The 21670-nt window shown below is 37.3% G+C and overlaps 1 protein-coding gene across 15 annotated transcripts in view; it reads left to right on the forward strand.

Annotated features, from left to right (window-relative positions):
- PRRC2C (proline rich coiled-coil 2C) overlaps window positions 1-21670 on the forward strand; it is a 95289-nt gene that overhangs the window by 62218 nt on the left and 11401 nt on the right. For 14 of the 15 annotated variants that reach the window (XR_003514906.1, XM_027564802.1, XM_027564793.1 and 11 more), the window contains exons 18-27: window positions 507-661; window positions 1700-2519; window positions 2931-3016; window positions 4357-4545; window positions 4686-4937; window positions 6527-6619; window positions 9526-9627; window positions 13988-14189; window positions 16346-16549; window positions 21419-21531. Coding sequence is in view for 14 of the 15 variants with exons in the window: in XM_027564802.1 (XP_027420603.1) it covers window positions 507-661; window positions 1700-2519; window positions 2931-3016; window positions 4357-4545; window positions 4686-4937; window positions 6527-6619; window positions 9526-9627; window positions 13988-14189; window positions 16346-16549; window positions 21419-21531 (2216 nt within the window). In the remaining variant the exon portion in view is untranslated. The remainder of the gene's footprint in view (window positions 1-506; window positions 662-1699; window positions 2520-2930; window positions 3017-4356; window positions 4546-4685; window positions 4938-6526; window positions 6620-9525; window positions 9628-13987; window positions 14190-16345; window positions 16550-21418; window positions 21532-21670) is intronic. The other variant, XM_027564794.1, reaches the window with a different exon arrangement.

The raw sequence follows: 21670 nt of genomic DNA on the forward strand, positions 1-21670 counted from the left end.
ATTAAGAATCAAAAGAGCAGCTTGGCTTGTCAGTAGCATGTTGTTAGCAAATCAGCCTCTTAGAGCTTATTGCGTCCTTTGAAAAGGGGAAACAATAGTAATGCCCACTTCTTAGAATGGTTAGATGCAAATAAGATAAAAGTGCTAACATAGATCTTCATAGCACGATACACATCTTGAGACCAGGAGAGGTAAAGTGATTTGACTATAAGATAAAAGACTTTTGATTTTTCTTTTTTAAAAAAAAGGCATTACCACTTCATTGCTTAAGGGAAAAAAAGATGTATACCATTCATAGCAGGTAGTTTTAGGGCTTGATTTATCTATGAAACCTTCAAATTTTAGTAATGGCTATTTTATGGTGTGGGAAATGGGTTATTTTATGAATTATAAGTATTGGATTTTTGCCTTTTTTATTTTATTCCAATCATTATTGGAATAAACGTTTCTGTTTTATCTTTTCAATTGAAAAAAATTTCACTTTAAATCTTATTCTATTCCTATAGGTGTTGTTATAATTGATGACCATCCTGAAGTAACAGTAGTTGAAGACCCCCAGTCAAATTTGAATGATGATGGTTTTACTGAAGTGGTATCTAAAAAACAGCAGAAGCGTTTACAGGATGAAGAACGCCGAAAGAAGGAAGAACAAATAATACAGGTTTAGTGTTTCAATTTGTTGCTGCTAATTTGGATTATTGCCCAAAATATACTAGGAAATGGTTGAGGTTTCTTCCCACCTTTAAGGTCAGGGCTGTATTTATTATTCAAGTGCTGAGAATGACCTGATCTTTTCACAACTTTAAACTGTTTTTAACCGCAGTGAGATCAGTTTTAAATAAAATGTAATTACTGTATCTCACTATCTGCCTTAGAGAAGATCATCTTCATTTCAGAGCAACGTATTTGCCCCATCTTACTTCATTGCAGTGTTAAAAGTTTTTAAATCATGGAAATCTAATGAACACAACTGCCATGATCTCTAATAACTTGCAGATTCATGACCTAAACCAATTTCTCTTATAATCTAAATTAGTTTATTTAAATGCATAGTATGAATCACAGTAAGTTAAATTTTTCTTTTTATCGACCCATACACCCATTTTGCTAAATGCTGAACTAGTATAAACATAAATAGAGCACGTGGGTCACAGTGATAAAGAGCCCTAATAGATTAGAAAGTTCTAAAACAGGAAGCACTGTAAAAATCCTATCTGTGTGATAATATTGAGTTTAATTGAGCATAGTCCTCGAACTAGATATTTTCCGAAGTCATTTATTGTTACTGTGTTTTAAGAAGGTAAATTAGTGCATACATTCTATATAGCATAACACCCACCAACACTCTCAGAATTAATGTTTTTGTGGCAAACATCAGTTGAGTGGAACCAATAATTTTTTGTCAGGTAGAGTCCGATTTTGCTGCCAAATGAAATTAGTGCAAATTTACTTAATTTCTTTAATTTCAGAATTGTGAAAAGAGCTTGTGGACCTGTGTATCAAGAATATACGTTTTTTCCCCTATAGCATATTGGCTTCTCATAATTTAAAGTCTCATTAGCAACCTTGATGTTTTTATTTTATTGAGTAGGTATTTTGTAAAGGAACTAAATTAGCAGTAGGTAACTTTGTTGGAAGATCTGTTCATGAACATTTCAGCAATGTTATTGACACAAATGATTCCTGCAAATTTTTTAAGGTCTGGAATAAAAAGAATGCAAATGAAAAGGGAAGAAATCAGACTTCTAAGCTCCCACCAAGATTTGCCAAAAAACAGGCTACAGGAACCCAGCAAGTACAGCCTCCAGCTTCAGCTCTAACCTCAGCTCCGGGTCCAGGGTCAACTTCAGCTCCAGTTCCAGCCACAACCCCAGCTCCAGTTCCAGCCTCAACCCCAGCTCCCCTTCTAGCATCACCCGTAGCTTCTGTTCCAGCCCCTACTACAGTCCCAGTCTTAACCTCCACCTCAGCTCCACTCCCAGCCTTAGCCTCAGCCTCAGTTCCAGTTCCAGCCTCCACCCCAACTACAGCAATAGCCTCTTCTCCAGCTCCGGCTCCAACCCCAATCCTCGCCTCAGCTTCCTCTCCAGCCTCTGTCCCCATTCTTACCTCAGCCTCAATTCCCATCCTTGCTTCAGCCCTAGCACCAGCTTCAGCTCCACCTCCAGCCATCTCAGCCGCAGCTGTCCCTGCCTCAGCCCCGACAGCCCCAACCTCAGCCCCAGCCTCAGCCCCAACCCCCACCCTAGTCCAAGTCCCAGTCCCAGCTCCCACTGCCCCAGGTCAGACGCAGGGACAGACTCACAAACCAGTCCAAAGTCCACTACAGACTACAACACAATCTTCGAAACAGCCACCTCCTTCAATTAGACTACCTTCAGCTCAGACACCTAATGGCACAGATTATGTAGCCACAGGAAAACCCATCCAGACCTCTCAGTCACATGGCACTCTTACAGCTGAATTATGGGAGAACAAGGTGGCCCCACCAGCTGTGCTGAATGACATTTCTAAGAAATGTAAGTGTGCAACAGAGAAGTGAGGGGTGGGGAATGGTGTGGGAATTGAGAGTTTGTTTTCAATTTTATTTATAAACTCACGGGTTTTTTTCTAGCCATCTCTTTTTTTATTAGTAGGAAGCAATAACAGTAATCTGTAATCTTAGCTTCCTTTCTTAAAACCTTTATTTCTAAGTCAAGTGTGTTAAACTTTTAACAGCCATATTTTATGGACACAACTTTTTGTTGATAAAACAATGTACAGTTTTTTGGGGGAATCATTTATTTTGGTGTGCAAGAATCTCTTTAAATACCATGTGAAAAGTCACTTTTTTATGGTCTAGCTACCATTAAAAAAAGAAAGGGTTAAATGGATCATGAATTATTAACCTCTAAATTTTAATGGTCGTATTTCCTGTGACTTCTTTTCAGTAGGTCCCATTAGTCCACCACAGCCACCTTCTGTCAGTGCGTGGAATAAGCCCCTAACATCATTTGGATCAGCTACTTCATCAGAGGTAGGAGCAGATTTAGTAATGGCTTTTGTGGGGCTATTGTGGCAGTTTCCTTAAAACAGTTACTCAAACTTTGGCCTGTATCAGAATCACTTGGAGAGCTTAATTCCTGATTCTTAGTCTGCAAAAAACACCTTCCACTAATCTTGTATTTTAGATTCAGTTTCAGTGTGACCTCTTAAGGACCTTTTTCTAAGTGATTTAACCATATTTTAATTGTTGCACATCTTTTATCTAAACTTGTTACTTATTTTCTTTATCCATTATAGTGCAGATTCTGCAAGTTAGATTGGTAGTGTCTGCCTAGATCAGTGCCTAGCACAAACAAGGTGTTACATAAATTAGAAGTTTAAAAGATAATTCCTAGGGTGTGTGCACTCCATTACCAATCACGAAGTGCTTTCATGTATATTAATTTTTGTTTTCAGAGCAGAAGTGGGTGACACTGGAATTCCTGTCTTTTTTCTGCTCCTCCATTAATTTATTCATCTATTTGTTGCTGTATTTGTTTACATTTTTTTTAATGATTTTTTACATTTAAGTTGAGGGTGTGATTTGTCCTACAGTTCAGGGCAATTAAAGCCAGAACTTTAAAACTTATGTCTTGCCCTAGTTTTTATTTTATCAGTTGTTTTCTAATACAGATCAGTAGTAGTTAAAGGAATGCTGCTGCTGCTGCTGCTAAGTTGCTTCAGTCGTGTCCGACTCTGTGCGACCCCATAGACGGCAGCCCACCAGGCCCCGCCGTCCCTGGGATTCTCCAGGCAAGAACACTGGAGTGGGTTGCCATTTCCTCCTCCAATGCATGAAAGTGAAAAGTGAAAGTCAAGTCGCTCAGTCATGTCCGACTGTTAGCAACTCCATGGACTGCAGCCTACCAGGCTCCTCTGTCCATGGGATTTTCCAGGCAAGAGTACTGGAGTGGGGTGCCATTGCCTTCTCCCAGTTAAAGGAATACTTTCTTAAATTTAACCAATGTCAGTTATGGGACTTTTCAGATGGCGCTATAGTAAATAACTTGCCTTCCAATGCAGGAGATATAAGAGACACGGGCTCAGTCTCTGGGTCGGAAGGATCCCCTGGAAAAGGCCATGGCAACCCACTCCAATATTCTTGCCTGGAGAATTCCATGGACAGAGGAGCCTGGTGGGTTATAGTCCATGGGGTCGCAAAGAGTTGGACATGACTGAAGTGACTAGCATGCATGCATTTCAATTAATCTCAATTAGATGTAGATTGCTTTAAACCTTCTGTTGTACTTTTAAAATTTGTAGTATTACATAAATCATTCAGTCAAATTTGAACTGTACTTTGAAGCAAGTTTTTAAATGTTCTTTTACTAGGGAACAAAGAATAGTCAAGAAAGTGGAGTTGAAATTGGAATTGACACAATTCAGTTTGGTGCTCCAGCTTCAAATGGGAATGAAAATGAAATTGTTCCTGTGCTTTCGGAAAAAACTACCGACAAAATATCTGAACCTAAAGAACAACGGCAGAAGCAACCACGGGCAGGCCCTATCAAAGCCCAGAAGGTAAATACTGTTCGTGTTCCACATACAATTGTATGAAAGCCACTAACATATAAGGAGAATAAATAGGTTTTTTAATTGGATTTAATTTCAGTGAAATGTCTTTGATCATGACGTGTTTTTGTCATAAATGTTGAATTTAGCTTCCAGATTTGAGTCCAGTTGAAAACAAAGAACATAAACCTGGTCCTATTGGAAAGGAACGTTCATTAAAAAATAGAAAAGTAAAAGATGCCCAACAGGTGGAGCCAGAAGGACAAGAGAAACCAAGTCCTGCTACAGTCAGAAGTACAGATCCTGTGACAACAAAGGAAACCAAAGCAGTTTCAGAAATGTCTACTGAAATAGGAACAATGATCTCAGTTTCATCCACAGAATATGGTACTAATGTGAAGGTAAGCAACAGGCAGTGATTACCAATTCAGTTGATGCAAGCCAGGTCTAACATGAATGGGGAAAACAGCAGCAACATACTTTTGGTTTTTTTTGGTTCAGGCATATAATTCTGTAGCTTATGTGGGTTATTATTTCTACAGAGATTTTATTTCATGGTGTGCATATGTGATCTAAAATTCCTTACAGTAAATTATTTCTTTCTGTGGAAACTAACTCTTAATTCTGGACTACTGAGTAGTTTAAAGTGAAAAAATATTTACACAAGACTAGAATGCTTTTTTGGAGAAAGCAATGGAAAATCCCATGGACAGAGGAGTCTGGTAGGCTGCAGTCCATGGGGTCGCTAAGAGTCGGACATGACTGAGTGACTTCACTTTCACTTTTCACTTTCATCATTGGAGAGGGAAATGGCAACCCACTCCAGTGTTCTTGCCTGGAGAATCCCAGGGATGGGGGAGCCTGGTGGGCTGCTGTCTATGGGGTCGCACAGAGTCGGACACGACTGAAGCAACTTAGCAGCAGCAGCAGAATGCTTTTAAGTAAGTTTATAGACTTTGAAAGAATTGCTGCATATTTCTTTTTATTTTGTTAATAGAGTTATAATGGACCCCCTCCTTATCTTGCACACTAATGAGATTCTGAGGTTAGGAAATAACATTAATTTAGTAACTCTGGGTACTAAGAAAAGGAAAAGGAAATGGCAACCCCCTCCAGTACTCTTGCCTGGAAAATTCCATGGACGGAGGAGCCTGGTAGGTTACAGTCTATGGGGTCGCAAAGAGTTGGACACAATTGAGCGACTTCACAAGCCAAAGTAACTCCAGTATAGCCAGTTTTCTTCCAGAGTTGGAACAAGTCTGTTTCATTGGTTGAGCACCAGAGGAATGACTGACTTGCATTTAGGGTCTACATTGAATGGAAAAATGCATGTCTTTAAAAATACTCATTAAGGCAAGATAACACTGAGTGACTTATGGGGACTGACACTTGTGGGAGTTTTCTATCTGCCATTTGGTGTTCACTCTGGAACATATGCTCACTGAAAAGAAAGATGGATGGAACCTTTTATGTTACTTGAATATTCTTCTCTTTTTAATTGCCGTGCAACTTAGTTCATGGAGGTGAAAAGCTCATGTGATCTGACTCTACCATGTTTAAAGGAGAGATTCATGATGATAAACACAGAGTTTATCCTAAAATCTAATTATGACAACTAAGATCTTGACATTCATTATCCATGTTTTATTTTGAAGAAAACAAAAAATCAGTAGTTGAAAGTAAGCTATAGATTTGAGTATAAGAACCACACAGAGTTATTTTAGAAATCCACAGAAATAAATATTTGGTACTGTTGACAGCCTCCTATATTGCAGTATATATTTTAAATTTATAGGACTCTAGCAATGGTTGAAATGTGGTAGGTCCATGTTTGTTTTATCCCACTGTTGGTCTCTAAGATTTGAGTGTTAAGGTTTGGTATACTCTCCTGCTTTCTTCCAAAATAACTTTACAGCTGTTAGGCTGCCATTAGAAAGTGACTAACTCAATTTAAAACTTTTTTTTTTTTCTCTCTCTTACAACTCCACAGGAGTCTGTAACAGACTATACTACACCTTCTTCCTCTCTGCCTAACACTGTGGCTACTAATAATGCAAAGATGGAGGATACTTTGGTTAATAATGTAAGTAATCAACTGGAGATGTGGCAGGTTTGGATAGGAACCTGGCTATTGTTACCTAAGAGTTGGCAGTAAGTTTGTATTTGGGAGCACTGTAATGTAATTAGAGGAAATAGTCAAAGCTGAGTTCTTTTTCCCCTGAAAATCATCACTTTAATATCCAGGCTTGTGATGCTTAGGCTTGATTTCATATGTACTAATCCTGTTAACCTGGTTTTGGTAAAAAAATTTTATTCTTAGTTTTCACATTCTACTGATTCAGCATTTAATTTTGTTGGTAATTTTGTTCTTAAATGGCACCTTTTTATAATGCTGTGAAAGGCCGTTCACTTAAAACAAAAAGACGATTATTACTGAAGATTTATGTGTTTCTTTTTTAATTTGAAAAATGGTACTAGACATTAACGACTTCATTCCTCTTGTGAAGGGTTTATCTTCATAAACCCTTGAGTACTCTATTAAAAGATGACAGTCAGTTATATAAATCTGGCTCTCGCCTCCCAAAGCAACCATGTTATAATTTAAGAATCTGTTAAATATTGGTACAGTCCAGTACTTTGCCTAGTTCACAGACTGACAGGTGAAAAATGAGTAAGCGGGAAAAAAAAAGCATTTAGAAGTTACATGTGTGGCTCTTGTTTTGTAGAGCAGATATGGTAGAAATTTGGTCATCTGCTCTTTTTTAAATATAGTCCTCGATAAACAAAGGCTTTTCTTTAAAAAATAAAAATAATAATAATAATCTTTACAAATACATTTAGAGAGCTCTTAAAAGGCTTCAATTCTATAACTTTGAGAATAAAAACTCTCAATTATGTTTTATTACAATGTTTTTGCTATGTTTTCTGTTTTTGTCTTTAGTGTCAGGTATAGAGACTTTTAGGTGAAATGCATTAAGGATCATTTAATCCAACTTTTGTAGTCTGGCTGAAGGAAAAGGTATAGAAAGGAAGAAGTCACACATTTTGTCTTTGTGATAGGAGAGCACTTTTGGAGCTGATGAATGTAATTTGTCCAATTTCCTCTTCCCCTGACCTTTTGAGGAAAGGTTTATTTAACTTTCTGTAGGAAACAATGGAATACTAGGGAAGGGCAAAAAGGCTTGGTCAGTTTAATACCTAGTGTCACTATGTGGATTATCAAGTAATGATAACTGAAATTGAATCAGTAATGTTTCAGTAAGGTTTAATTATATTTGAATTGTGGTGTCTTTTCTCATTTTAGAAAAATATAGAATATGTTACCTTTTCCAGAGTTATTATGATGCCTTCTGCCAAACTACCCTTTTCTAAAAATTTAATTTATAAAATATGAATATGAAAGGAAAGATCATTAATCTCAAAACCCTTAAAACTCATTAAATATCTTCATGAACGTTTTAATGGTTTCCGTCTGATCTGCAGGGCTAATTAACATAGTGGCTTGTATACAGAGGACTATTGAAGGGAAGATGCCCCGTCTTGTGTATAAGTAAATAGTCTGTGTTTGATTTTTAGCAATGTATTCAGAATGTATTTGAAAACAAGCTCAGTTTGGGTCAGGGAGCATTTATAAAAAGTCATCAGTGTAAAATGATTTCACAGTGTTGCTTATTTGTGCCAAGTTTGGTGGTGATTCTGAGCTTAATATAGTGGTAAAAACAAATTTTCTATATGTAGAAATTTTTAGGACTTTTTGAAATGTCGCTTTTTTATTCATTAGGCTAGGGGTTCCATTTTATGCATAGAACTGTGGTCTTTTTAAAAATTAAACTGGGGAATTTCTTGACAATCCAATGGTTGGGACTCTGCACCTAGAGTGCATGAGTTTAATCTCTGGTCGGGGAGCTAGGATTCCCACAAGCCACTTGGCCTGTCTAAAAAATAAAAATTAAACTGAAAGATGGCTTATTTCTCTTGTTGAGGCTTAATACACTTTTTTTAAGGATCTTAACTGATTTATCAGTTGTAGTACCTAATATTACAGTTGTTTTGAATCTTGGATGATTCATATCCATTTAAATCTTGAAGATTTAAATGCAGGTGTTCTTTTTGATCATTATAGCGCAGCTGTTTTAAAGATTTATAAAATAATCTCCATTAGATTGCCCATAGTATCACAAAGTGATTATCTTAAACCCCTCCCCAGCATTTCATTTTATTTAAACAACTGACTGAACCATCAAAATCAGTCATGTAGTAGTACATAATAAAATCTTAAGATCCAGAGAATTAGAAGAAAAAAAGAGATAAAGGTAGCAAGTTTCCAATATCTCAAGTTTCTACTAAATAACAGTACTTATCACAGTTATGTATTGCTACCATAATTTGTTTAGTGTAACAAGGTGGAGGTGATAATTATAGCCTTTCCTCCTAACATTACTTTTATTCTTGAATCTAGTTATAAGTTAACTAGGTTGCTGTAGAGAGACTTTCTTATATTTACTCTATCATGTTAAATGCTTCATATAGAACCTGTGGGTTCTGTAAATGATAGAAATTATATTCCCTAGAGCTTTGCTTTACAAGGTATGGTCCAGGGACCAGCAGCATCAGCATTACCTGGGATCTTGTTGAAAGGCAGGATTTTGTGACTTCCCCAGACTAAGCGAGTCTGAATCTGCGTTTCAACAAAAACCCCAAGTGTTTTGTATATACATTAAAATATAGGAGCATGGCCTTTAAGTTTATACCTTATATATGTGACAGATTCTTTTTCTGTCAGTGAAGTATAAATAAGCAGATAGTATTTCTTTTCAGAAGTTTGATCTAAGATGTCCATAGTTATCAATTAGTGTAAATGCAGTGTAACTTCAGTCAAATATTCCTGTTGGTTCTAGTGAAAATAACCTTAGAATACATTAGCATTATATTTAATGGGGCTTTTGCAGCAGACTTAGTTAGATTGTGATGTGTTGCCTACCTTTTCAGGTGCCCCTGCCCAGCACCCTCCCGCTCCCTAAGAGGGAGACTATACAACAGAGCTCCAGCCTCACTTCAGTTCCTCCCACTACTTTCAGCCTCACCTTCAAGGTATGTACAACATCCGTCTCTAAAGGTCCTTGATTGTTGCATGCAAGGGGACAGAAGTTAATACTCTTGGTGTTCTTACTAGTTTAGTGCAATAATCAGCAATACTAAGCTGAGGAAATGGAGTGACGTCAAATTACACCTTAAAATTTTATTAGTTTTTAATACCACATAGTAGTAGCTTGATATATCTTCATATTTAAAATGAGGCCTATGCTTGTGAATTTTGTCTTAAAAAAACAAGAGAACGTTTTATATTTGGTTTGTGTTGGGTTCCTCTTAGAGACTAATAGTTACTGGAAACATTAGTCATGCAGAAAGCAAGTAACCTGGTGTTGCATGTTTTGTTTTGTTTTGTTTTGTTTTATCATAAGTACCAATAATGGTTAAGAATGCTAGTTTTCTGTCTTTCCTGTAAGTCATGTGTGAATTGAATGAATGCAAAGTGGTAGTTCTAAAGATGTAATTGATTAAAACAAGTAATTTTTTATTTGATTTTTGTTGGATAATTATTGAATAAGAGTCCAAAAGAGATTTTACACAGCACATGCTTTTTGTTGTCAAGAAGTTTAGGCTTATTTTTTTTTTTAATCACCTATTAAACTTAAAATCTTGAACTGTGCTACGTGTTACTAATACTCTTGTACAATAGAGTTATTTGAGACTATTTTATATCAGTTGTTCACCTCAAAAGTAGTCAGTGGTTAAAAAGAACAGATGTACAGATATGGAATTAAGTGAGGGTTATTTTTAGCTGCAATTTATTTATCTCTTTGGTGCTATGTATTTATAGTTTTACAACCTGGGCCAGTATTTATCCTCTACTATAGCAGGACTTTGTCATGCTGCATTGGTTGCCAGTGAATCTTTTTGATGATGGTCAAGAGAGGAAGTAACTAAGTTGTTTTATAATGTGGTCAATGTTTGTTTCTAGACTCTTGGTGTTTGATTCTCCAGCCTCCTGACCACTTGTCCCCTTGACCCCCACACACATCTCTTTTTTTTTTTAATACCCACAACTTCTTTTTAAGAAGCTGCTTAAATATAAGTTTGAGACAATAAAATTTTTACAAGACAACCACTTCTGCTTTGTGTCATCTCCATCTTTACCCAGTCCTTACTGTTTACTGCCAGTTCCTCCTACTCAAAGTCAAAGCTGTGGTTTTTTCAGTAGTCATGTATGGATGTGAGAGCTGGACTATAAAGAAAGCTGAGCACCGAAGAACTGATGCTTTTGAACTGTGGTGTTGGAGAAGACTCTTGAGAGTCCCTTGGACTGCAAGGAGATCCAACGAGTCCATCCTAAAGGAAATCAGTCCTGAATATTCATTGGAAGGACTGATAATGAAGCTGAAACTCCAATACTTTGGCCAACTGACGTGAAGAACCGACTCACTGGAAAAGACCCTGATGCTGGGAAAGATTTGAAGGCAGGAGGAGAAGGGGACAACAGAGGATGAGATGGTTGGATGGCATCACCGACGTGATGGACATGAATTTGAGTAGGCTCCCGGAGTTGGTGGTAGATAGGGAGGCCTGGCGTGCTGCAGTCCATGGAGTCGCAAAAAGTAGGACAACGACTGAGCCACTGAACTGAACTGAACCTCATACTCAGTCTTTTTTTGTTTTTTTTCCCCTTGAATGACTGTCTCGACCTGTGTTTCATACTTATATCTTATATTTGATTTCTCAAATAAGCAAATATTATTAGTTATTCTTTAGGCTGGGTGTTGATTCTTCACATTGCCTTTCACTGCATGTTTTTAATACCCCCAAAAAATACAGTTGAATTACACTAAACTTAAATTGTATTAGCTTAAGACTTTTTCTAGTTTCTTTATTTTTATTTTTTTAGTGTAATTTTATTTTATACTGAAATATAGTTGATTTACAATGTTTTGTTAGTTTCAGATGTACAGTGAAATGATTCAGTTCTACATATGCATATATACATTATTTTTCAGGTATTTTTTCCTTATAGGTTATTACAGAATAGTGAGTAAAGTTCTCTGTGCTATACAGTAGGTCCTTGTTGATTTATCTGTGTTTACTTTTTTTTGTTAATGCCTCTCTTTATTTGAGAGATTTACAAAGTATGGAAATCTCTATTAATATTATATGGGTATTACTGACAATATATTTGTCAAAAGGAAAAATGAATATAGTTAAGAAATTATACTTTTTAGGTTCTTTGAATTTTTAAAATTAGAATCTAAATTTTCTTGCTGCTTAAGAAATGAAACTAATGTATATGGCCTAAATATTATGTAAAATTGGTAAGCTATAATTTATTTCCAATACAACAAAACTGGATATAAAAGGCATTGTAGTCTTTAAAATTGCTCTAAGTCATAAAATCTCAATACTAGCAAATTGCATTTTGTTGGACTTCTTAAGTGGTAGTGTGTGGGGCTTTTTTGCTTTTGTTTCTTACCCTCTTAAGACTTTTGTTTTAAAACACATTTGAAATCAGCAAGGTGACTGTGAGGAAAAGGAAAGAAGCAAACCTAAAAGTGTCTTATATTTTGAATTTGTAGTAGCGATATTGGCCATCAAGGTTAAATTGTATATAGTGTGTGTTTTAAGAGGGAAGTAGGGAGATACATAATATTTCTAAAATTATTAAAGTTAAAATCAGGTTGAAATTTTTATAAAGTTGGCACTTCAGGGACCTACAAACTTCCCAACAGTGGTATTTTAAAATCTTATTTGTGAACAGTGTTCTCATGGGGCTTACCTAGTGACTCAGATGGTAAAGAATCTATCTGCAATGTGGGAGACCCAGGGTTCGATCCCTCCTTGAGAACGATCCCCTGGAGAAGGAAATGGCAACCCACTCCATTATTCTTGCCTGGAAAATCCCATGGACAGAGGAGCCTGGTGGGCTACAGTCTGTTTGGTTGCAAAGAGTCGGATACAACTAACACGTACACATATAAGTCATTGCTGCTGAGTTTTGTAGATTATCTTGGAGTTTTCCTTTCCACTCAATATTTTGACTAGTAGAACAAGAAACTTTAAAATTTCTGTATCTGTTCCTTTCCTGTTCAATGAGCCGCAGAATAGCTGAGGATCTACATCTTTGCTCTCCAATTCAGTATCTACACACCACATGTAGTTACTAAGCACTTGAATGTGGCTAATCCAGGTTGAGGTGTGTGCTGTAAGTGTAAAAGGAAATAGATACTGGATTTGAAATGTTACTTTTTAAATTAAAACATCTCAATTTTTATATTGATTATAGGTTTTAATTATTATTGTAGATATATTGGGTTGAATGAAATATGTTACCAGAATTAGTTTTACCTCTTTATTTTTTAAAGTGTGGCTACTAGAAAATATAAAATTACATGTGGCTTACATTTATGTCTGTTGCTGCTACTGCTGCTGCTAAGTTGCCTCAGTCGTGTCCAACTCTGTGCGACCCCATAGATGGCCTCCCACCAGGCTCCCCCATCCCTGGGATTCTCCAGGCAAGAACACTTGAGTGGGTTGCCATTTCCTTCTCCAATGCATGAAAGAGAAAAGTGAAAGTGAAGTCGCTCAGTCGTGTCCAACTCTTAGCGACCCCATGGACTGCAGCCTACCAGGCTCCTCCATCCATGGGATTTTCCAGGCAAGAGTACTGGAGTGGGGTGCCATTGCCTTCTGCATATGTCTGTTGAATAGCTGTAAATCGATCAAATAAGACCCATTTCTACTTTTTAAGAAACTAAGACTACAGGTAAAATCAGCACCCACAAATACAAATGGTGGCAGTCAGAACCTGAAATGCTGAATAGGATTTGGACATGAAACAAGAAATACTACTACTGTACCCAAGCCTAAAGCCTGCTGGTTACATTGCCTTTAAAGCACTGTGAACATAAAATAGCCAAACAGAAGATACATCTCACTTGCCATTCAAGAAATGTTGGCTTAAAGGCTTAAAAAGAAAGAGTGGAGAGAATGGATATTTAATGGAGGACCTTTAATGTCTTGCTTACTAGAATCAGAGCCTTAAATCAGTCCGAAAGGACATGGTATTTCTGTTTCCTTATTCACTGGTAGGAATAGGGACTCCTACCAGTCCCAGTCATATTTAGATGATTAAAGCTGTCACTATACTTCACTGACCTGCTTGCCAGAGCGTTCAACAAACTCTGTAGAGACAAAATTAAAACCCATTGCAATTGAGTAAAGGAGTGGAGATAAAGGAGAAAATGAAAGGTTTAAAAGCCTTATGGTCCTAATCTGAAAGATTGTATTTGGAATACATTTATGTATATATATTTGTTTATATATGTGTATTAGTTCTGTGTTAGGATAATGATTTTTTTTTTTTTTTTTTTTTTGGCTTTAAAAAATGTTCTTTTTGTTCCAGATGGAGTCTGCTCGCAAGGCATGGGAGAATTCTCCAAATGTAAGGGAAAAGGGGTCCCCAGTAACCTCTACAGCACCTCCAATTGCAAGCGGGGTCAGCAGTAGTGCGAGTGGACCAAGCACTGCTAATTACAGTTCGTTCTCAAGTGCATCAGTGCCGCAGATTCCTGTTGCTTCAGTCACTCCCACAACTTCACTGTCAGGTAGAAATCCTCATGTACCTTTTCTTTAACGATCTTAAATTATTTAAAATTTCTTTCAGATCTTTTCCTATTTACTCTTCCCAAAAATATAATCGTAAAAGATGTAAAATTGTACATGAGATAATTATCAGCTCTTTTATAAACTTCTTACCAGTTTGCCTTCTTCCCCCTCTCTTTACCCACTCCCAGTTGTAGCTTGGTAAATATTTAATGACGGCTTACTAAAGTACTTCAATTGATCTTCTCTTCTTCCCACCCCAGTTGTCAATACAGATACCTAGAAGTAATTGGTGGGAAATTTCCTGTCTTGTTCCTCTAAACTTTTTTATAAATTTTACCTTTTGATTTTTATTTAACTCATACAGCTAATTAGACCCATTCAGAAATAACACAGAATCACAAAGCTTTTAAGTTTTCTGTGGTCTGTATCTAATTTGAAGGAGCTCTTGGCCTAAGTCTATTGATTTGACATATTTTCTGGGAAAGAGTTACAGGGTAGAGACTTTCCAGTCTGTTATTTGAATAAATGATATCCATTGGCTTTGGTGTTTTGGGTTTTATGTTGTTTTTAAGGAGAGTCCATCAACACCCCAAGTTAGAAGATGTTTTTCTTAAATGTTTCACTAGAGTGTAATCCTTTATCTCATATGGGGCTTTATCATTCTTAAAGAACCAGAGATGTTTCTGAAATATTTGACTCTATGAAGATACATCCTTTTACAATATGCATAACCATGTTTCTTCTGAAAATAGAAGTTTCATTTTAAGCTTTCCTAATACTGTCTATATTTCCAAAACAGTGGGAAATTCCTTTTCCAAGGCATGTAAAATGTATACAGCACAGAATTTACTTTCTCTGGCTAGTTTTCATTTAATGATTGCAGTAATGATTCTCAGTATTCCAGCTTTCTGTGCTAGTTTTAAGCACCAAAAGGACTAGACTTTGGGTTATACTATAGTTATTTGATATTATCTGGAATCAGACATGTATTAAGACAAACCCAGAGGTTCACATCAAAGACAGTATTCCAACTGTACTTCTTCCACCACCCGTTTGCAAGACATCTTCATTATATAAATATTAACAGCTTAGGCCCCAGACTGCTTGGGGATAGGGAGTGAGGCTGTAAAGGAACCAGGAGAGTACGGTAGGAAGATTAGGAAATAAAGAGATTGAGAAGCTTCCTGCTTTTTTCTTTGGAACCCAACTACTTCCTTTCCTTGGAGTCTAGTTTCCCTATACTTCCCTCAACTAGGATAAGTTTTTAACTAGGACCTTCTTGCCTGGTCATCCATATGGAAGAATAGAGATACCTCAATGTTGGTCCCCTCTTAGAACATCATTTGATGTCTGAAAATAATAATACCTACTTCATCTGACTTTTGAATCAAATACCTGTATTGTTATTTACTGTAGTATTACTAATAGTTTGTCTTGTTTTTAAAGAATTACTAAATACAAGGAGAGAAATAAATTTGTATGTCTTTCTAGGAGCAGTTTATATTAAATTTTTATATTACATTAATAATAATTATTCTTAAGGTACAGCACTTTTCCCTGTGTTTCTTACATTTATGCCTAGCCTTTAATAGATGTTCAAATATTTATTTGACGTTCTAAAGCTCCTTAAGGTATTTTGCCACAAAGAGGAAAAAAAATCTAACCTTAAGTTTCTGTGACATTTGGGGAGCAGTTGTGTTCTGTCAGGGCCCATTTATGTGCTTGTATTTATGTCTCACCATAAATGAATAAAGTTCTTGATTATCTGTCAGTAATGCCTATCGGGAGCTGCATTAGGCATTACTGACAATTATCCTTTGTGATGATTGAAAACTATGTATTAGTTTGACATTAAGCTATGACAATGTTGTGGGCTCTCAGCCTCCTTGTTTTGTGAGTTTATATTTCAATTTTCTATTTATATTTCTCCAGATTTTGTTGTCCTATTTGCATCTGATAATTGTTTCTTCCTATTATAAGCCACTTCATATCCACTTTTGGTCTGAGATGCAGTATATAAGTACATAATAAGTACTTATTCAGCATAAATATTAATTTTCCAGTTTCCAGTTGGTGCTTGAATTTACTTGAATTTGCTTGAATTTACTTAAATATACACTACACTTCTCTCATTTTATCCCTCTCCCCAATGTAGGAGCTGGTACATATACTACCTCTTCTTTGAGTACAAAATCTACAACCACATCAGACCCTCCTAATATCTGTAAAGTGAAACCCCAACAATTACAAACAAGCAGCCTGCCTTCTGCAAGTCATTTTTCACAGTTAAGCTGTATGCCTTCCCTTATTGCTCAGCAGCAACAGAGTCCACAAGTCTATGTGTCTCAGTCTGCAGCAGGTAAGATTTTTAAGATTTGAATATAAGGAATTTAGAAAATGAAGATGTTTTAATGCTTCTGTGTTTTTCTCTTTCCCTTACCTTTTCAAGTTTGTTTTTTTTGATTTGCTTTGCAAATTTGTTTCCTCATAGAATTGAATGCTGTCTCTCTTTGGTAAGTATTCAGGGGCTTCTGGCAATTGTTTCTTACACTTATGTTACATAGATAGTAGATTAGTGTACTCACGGATTCAAAGTCTGCAGATTTAATCAGCTGTGGATTGAAAGCGTTTAAAAAAATTTTCACAAAGTTCCAAAAAACAAAGCTTGGATTGTCTGTGTAGGGATAACTATTTATGTAGTATTTACATTGTATTAGGTATTAAAAGTAATCTAGAGATTTAAAGTATATGAAAGGATATGCTTGGGTTATATGCAAACAATGTACCCAATTTTACATAAGAGACTTGAGCATTTAAAGATTTTGGTATCTGGGCCGGGGACAGTGAGGGTGGTATTGTGGAACCAACCCTCTACAGAGAACCAAAGTTTGTTATCTGAAACCTGACAAATTGATGATAAAGTACATGAGGGAAGAATAAACCTAAGAACAACAAAGAAATTTATATATTGGGAGGGGTAACATCCTACTAAATTCCACAGCATTCAGTTCAGGCGCTCAGTCGTGTCCAACTCTGTGACCCCATGGACTGCAGCACGCCAGGCCTCCCTGTCCGCTAACTCCCGGAGTCCACTCAAACTCATGTCCATTGAGTCGGTGATTCCATCCAACCATCTCATCCTCTGTCATCCCCTTCTCCTCCTGCCCTCAATCTTTCCCAGCATCAGGGTCTTTTCAAACGAGTCAGCTCTTTGCATCAGGTGGCCAAAGTAGGAGTTTCAGCTTCAACATCAGTCCTTCCAATGAACACCAAGAACTGATCTCCTTTAGGATGGACTGGTTGGAACTCTTTGCAGTCCAAGGGACTCTCAAGAGTCTTCTCCAGCACCACAGTTCAAAAGCATCAGTTCTTCGGCGCTCAGCTTTCTTTATAGTCCAGCTCTCACACCCATACCTGACTACTGGAGAAACCATAGCCTTGACTAGACGGACCTTTGTTGGCAAAGTAATGTCTCTGCTTTTGAATATGCTGTCTATGTTGGTCATAAATTTTCTTCCAAGGAGCAAGCGTCTTTTCATGCGTCTTTTAATTTCATGGCTGCAATCACCATCTGCAGTGATTTTAGAGCCCAAAAAAAAGAAACTCAGCCACTATTTCCACTGTTTCCCCATCTATTTGCCATGAAGTGATGGGACCGCGTGCCATGATCTTAGTTTTCTGAATGTTGAGCTTTAAGCCAACTTTTTCACTCTCTTTCACTTTCATCAAGAGGCTCTTGACTTTCTGCTATAAGGGTGGTGTCATCTGTGTATTGAGATTATTGATATTTCTCCCAGCAATCTTGATTCCAGCTTGTGCTTCATCCAGCCCAGCCCTTCTTTCTCATGATGTAATCTGCGTATAAGTTAAATAAGCAGGGTGACAGTATACAGCCTTGACGTACTCCTTTTCCTATTTGGAACCAGTCTGTTGTTCCATGTCCAGTTCTAACTGTTGCTTCCTGACCTGCATACGGATTTCTCAAGGGGCAGGTCAGATGGTCGGGTATTCCCATCTCTTTCAGAATTTTCCACAGTTTATTGTGATCCACACAGTCAAAGGCTTTGGCATAGTCAATAAAGCAGAAATAGATGTCTTTCTGGAATTCTCTTGCTTTTTCGATGATCCAGCGGATATTGGCAATTTGATCTCTAGTTCCTATGCCTTTTCTAAATCCAGCTTGAACATCTGGAGGTTCATGGTTCACATATTGCTGAAGCCTGGCTTGTAGAATTTTGAGTATTACTTTACTAGCATGTGAGATGAATGCAGTTGTGCGGTAGTTTGAGCATTCTTTGGCATTGCCTTTCTTTGGGATTGGAATGAAAACTGACCTTTTCCAGTCCTGTGGCCACTGCTGAGATTTCCAAATTTGCTGGCATATTGAGTGCAGCACTTCCACAGCATCATCTTTTAGGATTTGAAATAGCCCAACTGGAATTCCACCACCTCTTCTAGCTTTGTTTGTAGTGATGCTTCCTAAGGCCCACTTGACTTCATATTCCAGGTTGTCTGCCTCTAGGTGAGTGATCACAACATCATGGTTATCTGGGTCATGAAGATCTTTTTTGTACAGTTCTTCTGTGTAATCTTGCCACTTCTTAATATCTTCTGCTTCTGTTAGGTCCATACCATTTCTGTCCTTTATTGAGCCCATCTTTGCATGAAATATTCCCTTGGTATCTCTAATTTTCTTGAAGAGATCTCTAGTCTTTTCCATTCTATTGTTTTCCTCTATTTCTTTGCCCTGATTACTGAGGAAGGCTTTCTTATCTCTCCGTGCTATTCTTTAGAACTCTGCATTCAAATGGGTATATCTTTACTTTTCTCCTTTGCATTTCACTTCTCTTCTTTGCACAGCTATTTGTGAGGCCTCCTTAGACAACCATTTTGCTTTTTTGCATTTCTTTTTCTTGGGGATGGTCTTGATCCCTGTCTCCTGTACAGTGTCACGAACCTCTGTCCATAGTTCATCAGACACTCTATCAGTTCTAGTCCCTTAAATCTATTTGTCACTTCTACTGTATAATCATAAGGAATTTGATTCAGGTCATACATGAATGGTCTAGTGGTTTTCCCTACTTTCTTCAATTTAAGTCTGAATTTGGCAACAAGGAGTTCATGATCTGAGCCTCAGTCAGCTCCTGGTCTTGTTTTTGCTGACTATATAGAACTTCTCCAGCTTTGGCTGCAAAGTATATAACCAACCTGATTTCGGTGTTGGCCATCTGGTGATGTCCATGTGTGGAGTCTTCTTTTGTGTTGTTCGAAGAGGGTGTTTGCTATGACCAGTGCATTCTTTTGGCAAAATTCTATTAGCCTTTGCCCTGCTTATTTCTGTACTCCAAGTTTGCTTGTTACTCCAAGTGTTTCTTGACTTCCTACTTTTTCATTCCAGTCCCCTATAATAAAAAGGATATCTTTTTTTGGGTGTTAGTTCTAGAAGGTCTTGTAGGTCTTCGTAGAACTGTTCAGTTTCTTCAGCCTTACTGGTCGGGGCATAAACTTGAATTACTGTGATATTGAATGAGTTGCCTTAAAAACAAACACATTAATCAGAGTTAAATTGTAAATAAATGATTGAAAAATATTCAAGCTCACTCATGATTTAAATTCAGAATAAAAGGACAGTGAGGCTATTTTTTGTCTTTGTATTTGGGAAATATTAGGACGATTGATAATACTTAGCATATTTAATACCCAGTATCTGTAAGGATCCATAGGTATTATTACTACGCTCTTAAAGCACATTGCTAGTGAGCATGTAAGTTGGCATAATTCTTTTAGAAAAGTATCTCAGAATGTTTTATGTGTTCATCATCACTGTCTGTGGTTTGAGGGCTTCTCATTGCAGTGGCTTCTTTTGTTGCAGAGCACAGGCTCTAGGCACTTGGGCTTAATAGTTGTGGCACACAGGCTTAGTTGCTCTGCAGCATGTGGGATCTTTCCAGACCAGGGATCAAACCCGTTTCTCCTTCATTGGCTGGTGGTTTCTTTACCACTGAGCCACCATGGAAGCCAGTTTGGAGTCTTACCGTATAGATAAGCCTCCTTGTTAATCAGAGATATATGTATGAGGATGTTCATTCATTGCAGTACTGTTTATAATGATAATAAAAGCAATATGGAAAGTTCTCCCAAACATACTGTTATATTAAAACAACATAACACAAAGTAGTGAATATAAACATGGAGAAGAAATCTGATAAGAATCTATACCAAATTCTTTCAATTATTAGGCTCTTAAAGCACATTGCTAGTGAGCATATAAATGGGCATAATTCTTTTGAAATATTTTGCCAAATTCTAGTTGGTTCAGTTCAGTCGCTCAGTCATGTCCTACCCTTTGCAACCCCATGGACTGCAGCACGCCAGGCTTCCCTGTCCATCACCAACTCCTGGAGCTTGCTCAAACTCATGTCCATTGAGTCAGTGATGCCATCCAACCATCTCATCCTCTGTCGTCCCCTTCTCCTGCCTTCAGTCTTTCCCAGCATCAGGGTCTTTTCCAGTGAGTAGGTTCTTTGCATCAGGTGGCCCGAGTATTGGAGTTTCAGCTTCAGCATGAGTCCTTCCAATGAATATTCAGGACTGACTTCCTTGAGGATTGACTGGTTCGATCTCCTTACAGTCCAAGGGACTCTCAAGAGTCTTCAACACCACAGTTCAAAAGCATCAATTCTTCGGTGCCCAGCTTTCTTTATGATCCAACTCTCACATCCATACATGACTACTGAAAAAACCATAGCTTTGACTGGACGGACCTTTGTCAGCAAAGTAATGTCTCTGCTTTTTAATATGCATCTAGATTGGTCATAGCTTTTCTTCCAAGGAGCGTATAAATTGGCATAATTCTTTGGAAATATTTTTCTAAATTCTAATTGGTAGATTTAAAATTAGGGTGAATTTGCTGGTTCATTTTCAGTTTTTGTGGATTATATAAAATTTTGCTAGTTTGTACCCCAGTGGCAGTATATGAAAGTGTTTTTTTCCTACCTTCCACAAGTACGAGAGTGTCATTGTTTTAATTTGCATATACCTGTCAGGTAGAAATGTTACATCTTTTTCCTTTTGCATCTTTTCACATTTCTAGTTTTTCCTTAGCTATATGAATTTTCAGAAGGCTCACTTAATATGAAGTCTGCTTTAAAGTTTGGTTGGGGTTACTGTTTAGAAGATTCTGAAGGTGAGGCACTCATTGGTTCTTATTTTTCCTGCTAATCTGTAGCTCAGATCCCAGCTTTCTACATGGACACAAGTCATCTATTCAACACCCAACATGCGCGACTGGCTCCACCATCCTTGGCTCAGCAACAAGGCTTCCAACCAGGTCTCTCTCAGGTAAATATCACAGGCTTCTTTCACCCTATCATGTTTATGGTGTAATAGTATTTGGGGGTTCAGTTTAGGACTAGTAATGGATTGAAAAGGAATTTTAGACGTTTACATTTTGTTTTGTTTTCAAAGGGAACTGATACGT

The sequence above is a fragment of the Bos indicus x Bos taurus genome, chromosome 16 (assembly GCF_003369695.1).
Source record: "Bos indicus x Bos taurus breed Angus x Brahman F1 hybrid chromosome 16, Bos_hybrid_MaternalHap_v2.0, whole genome shotgun sequence".
Taxonomy (NCBI): Eukaryota; Metazoa; Chordata; class Mammalia; order Artiodactyla; family Bovidae; genus Bos; species Bos indicus x Bos taurus.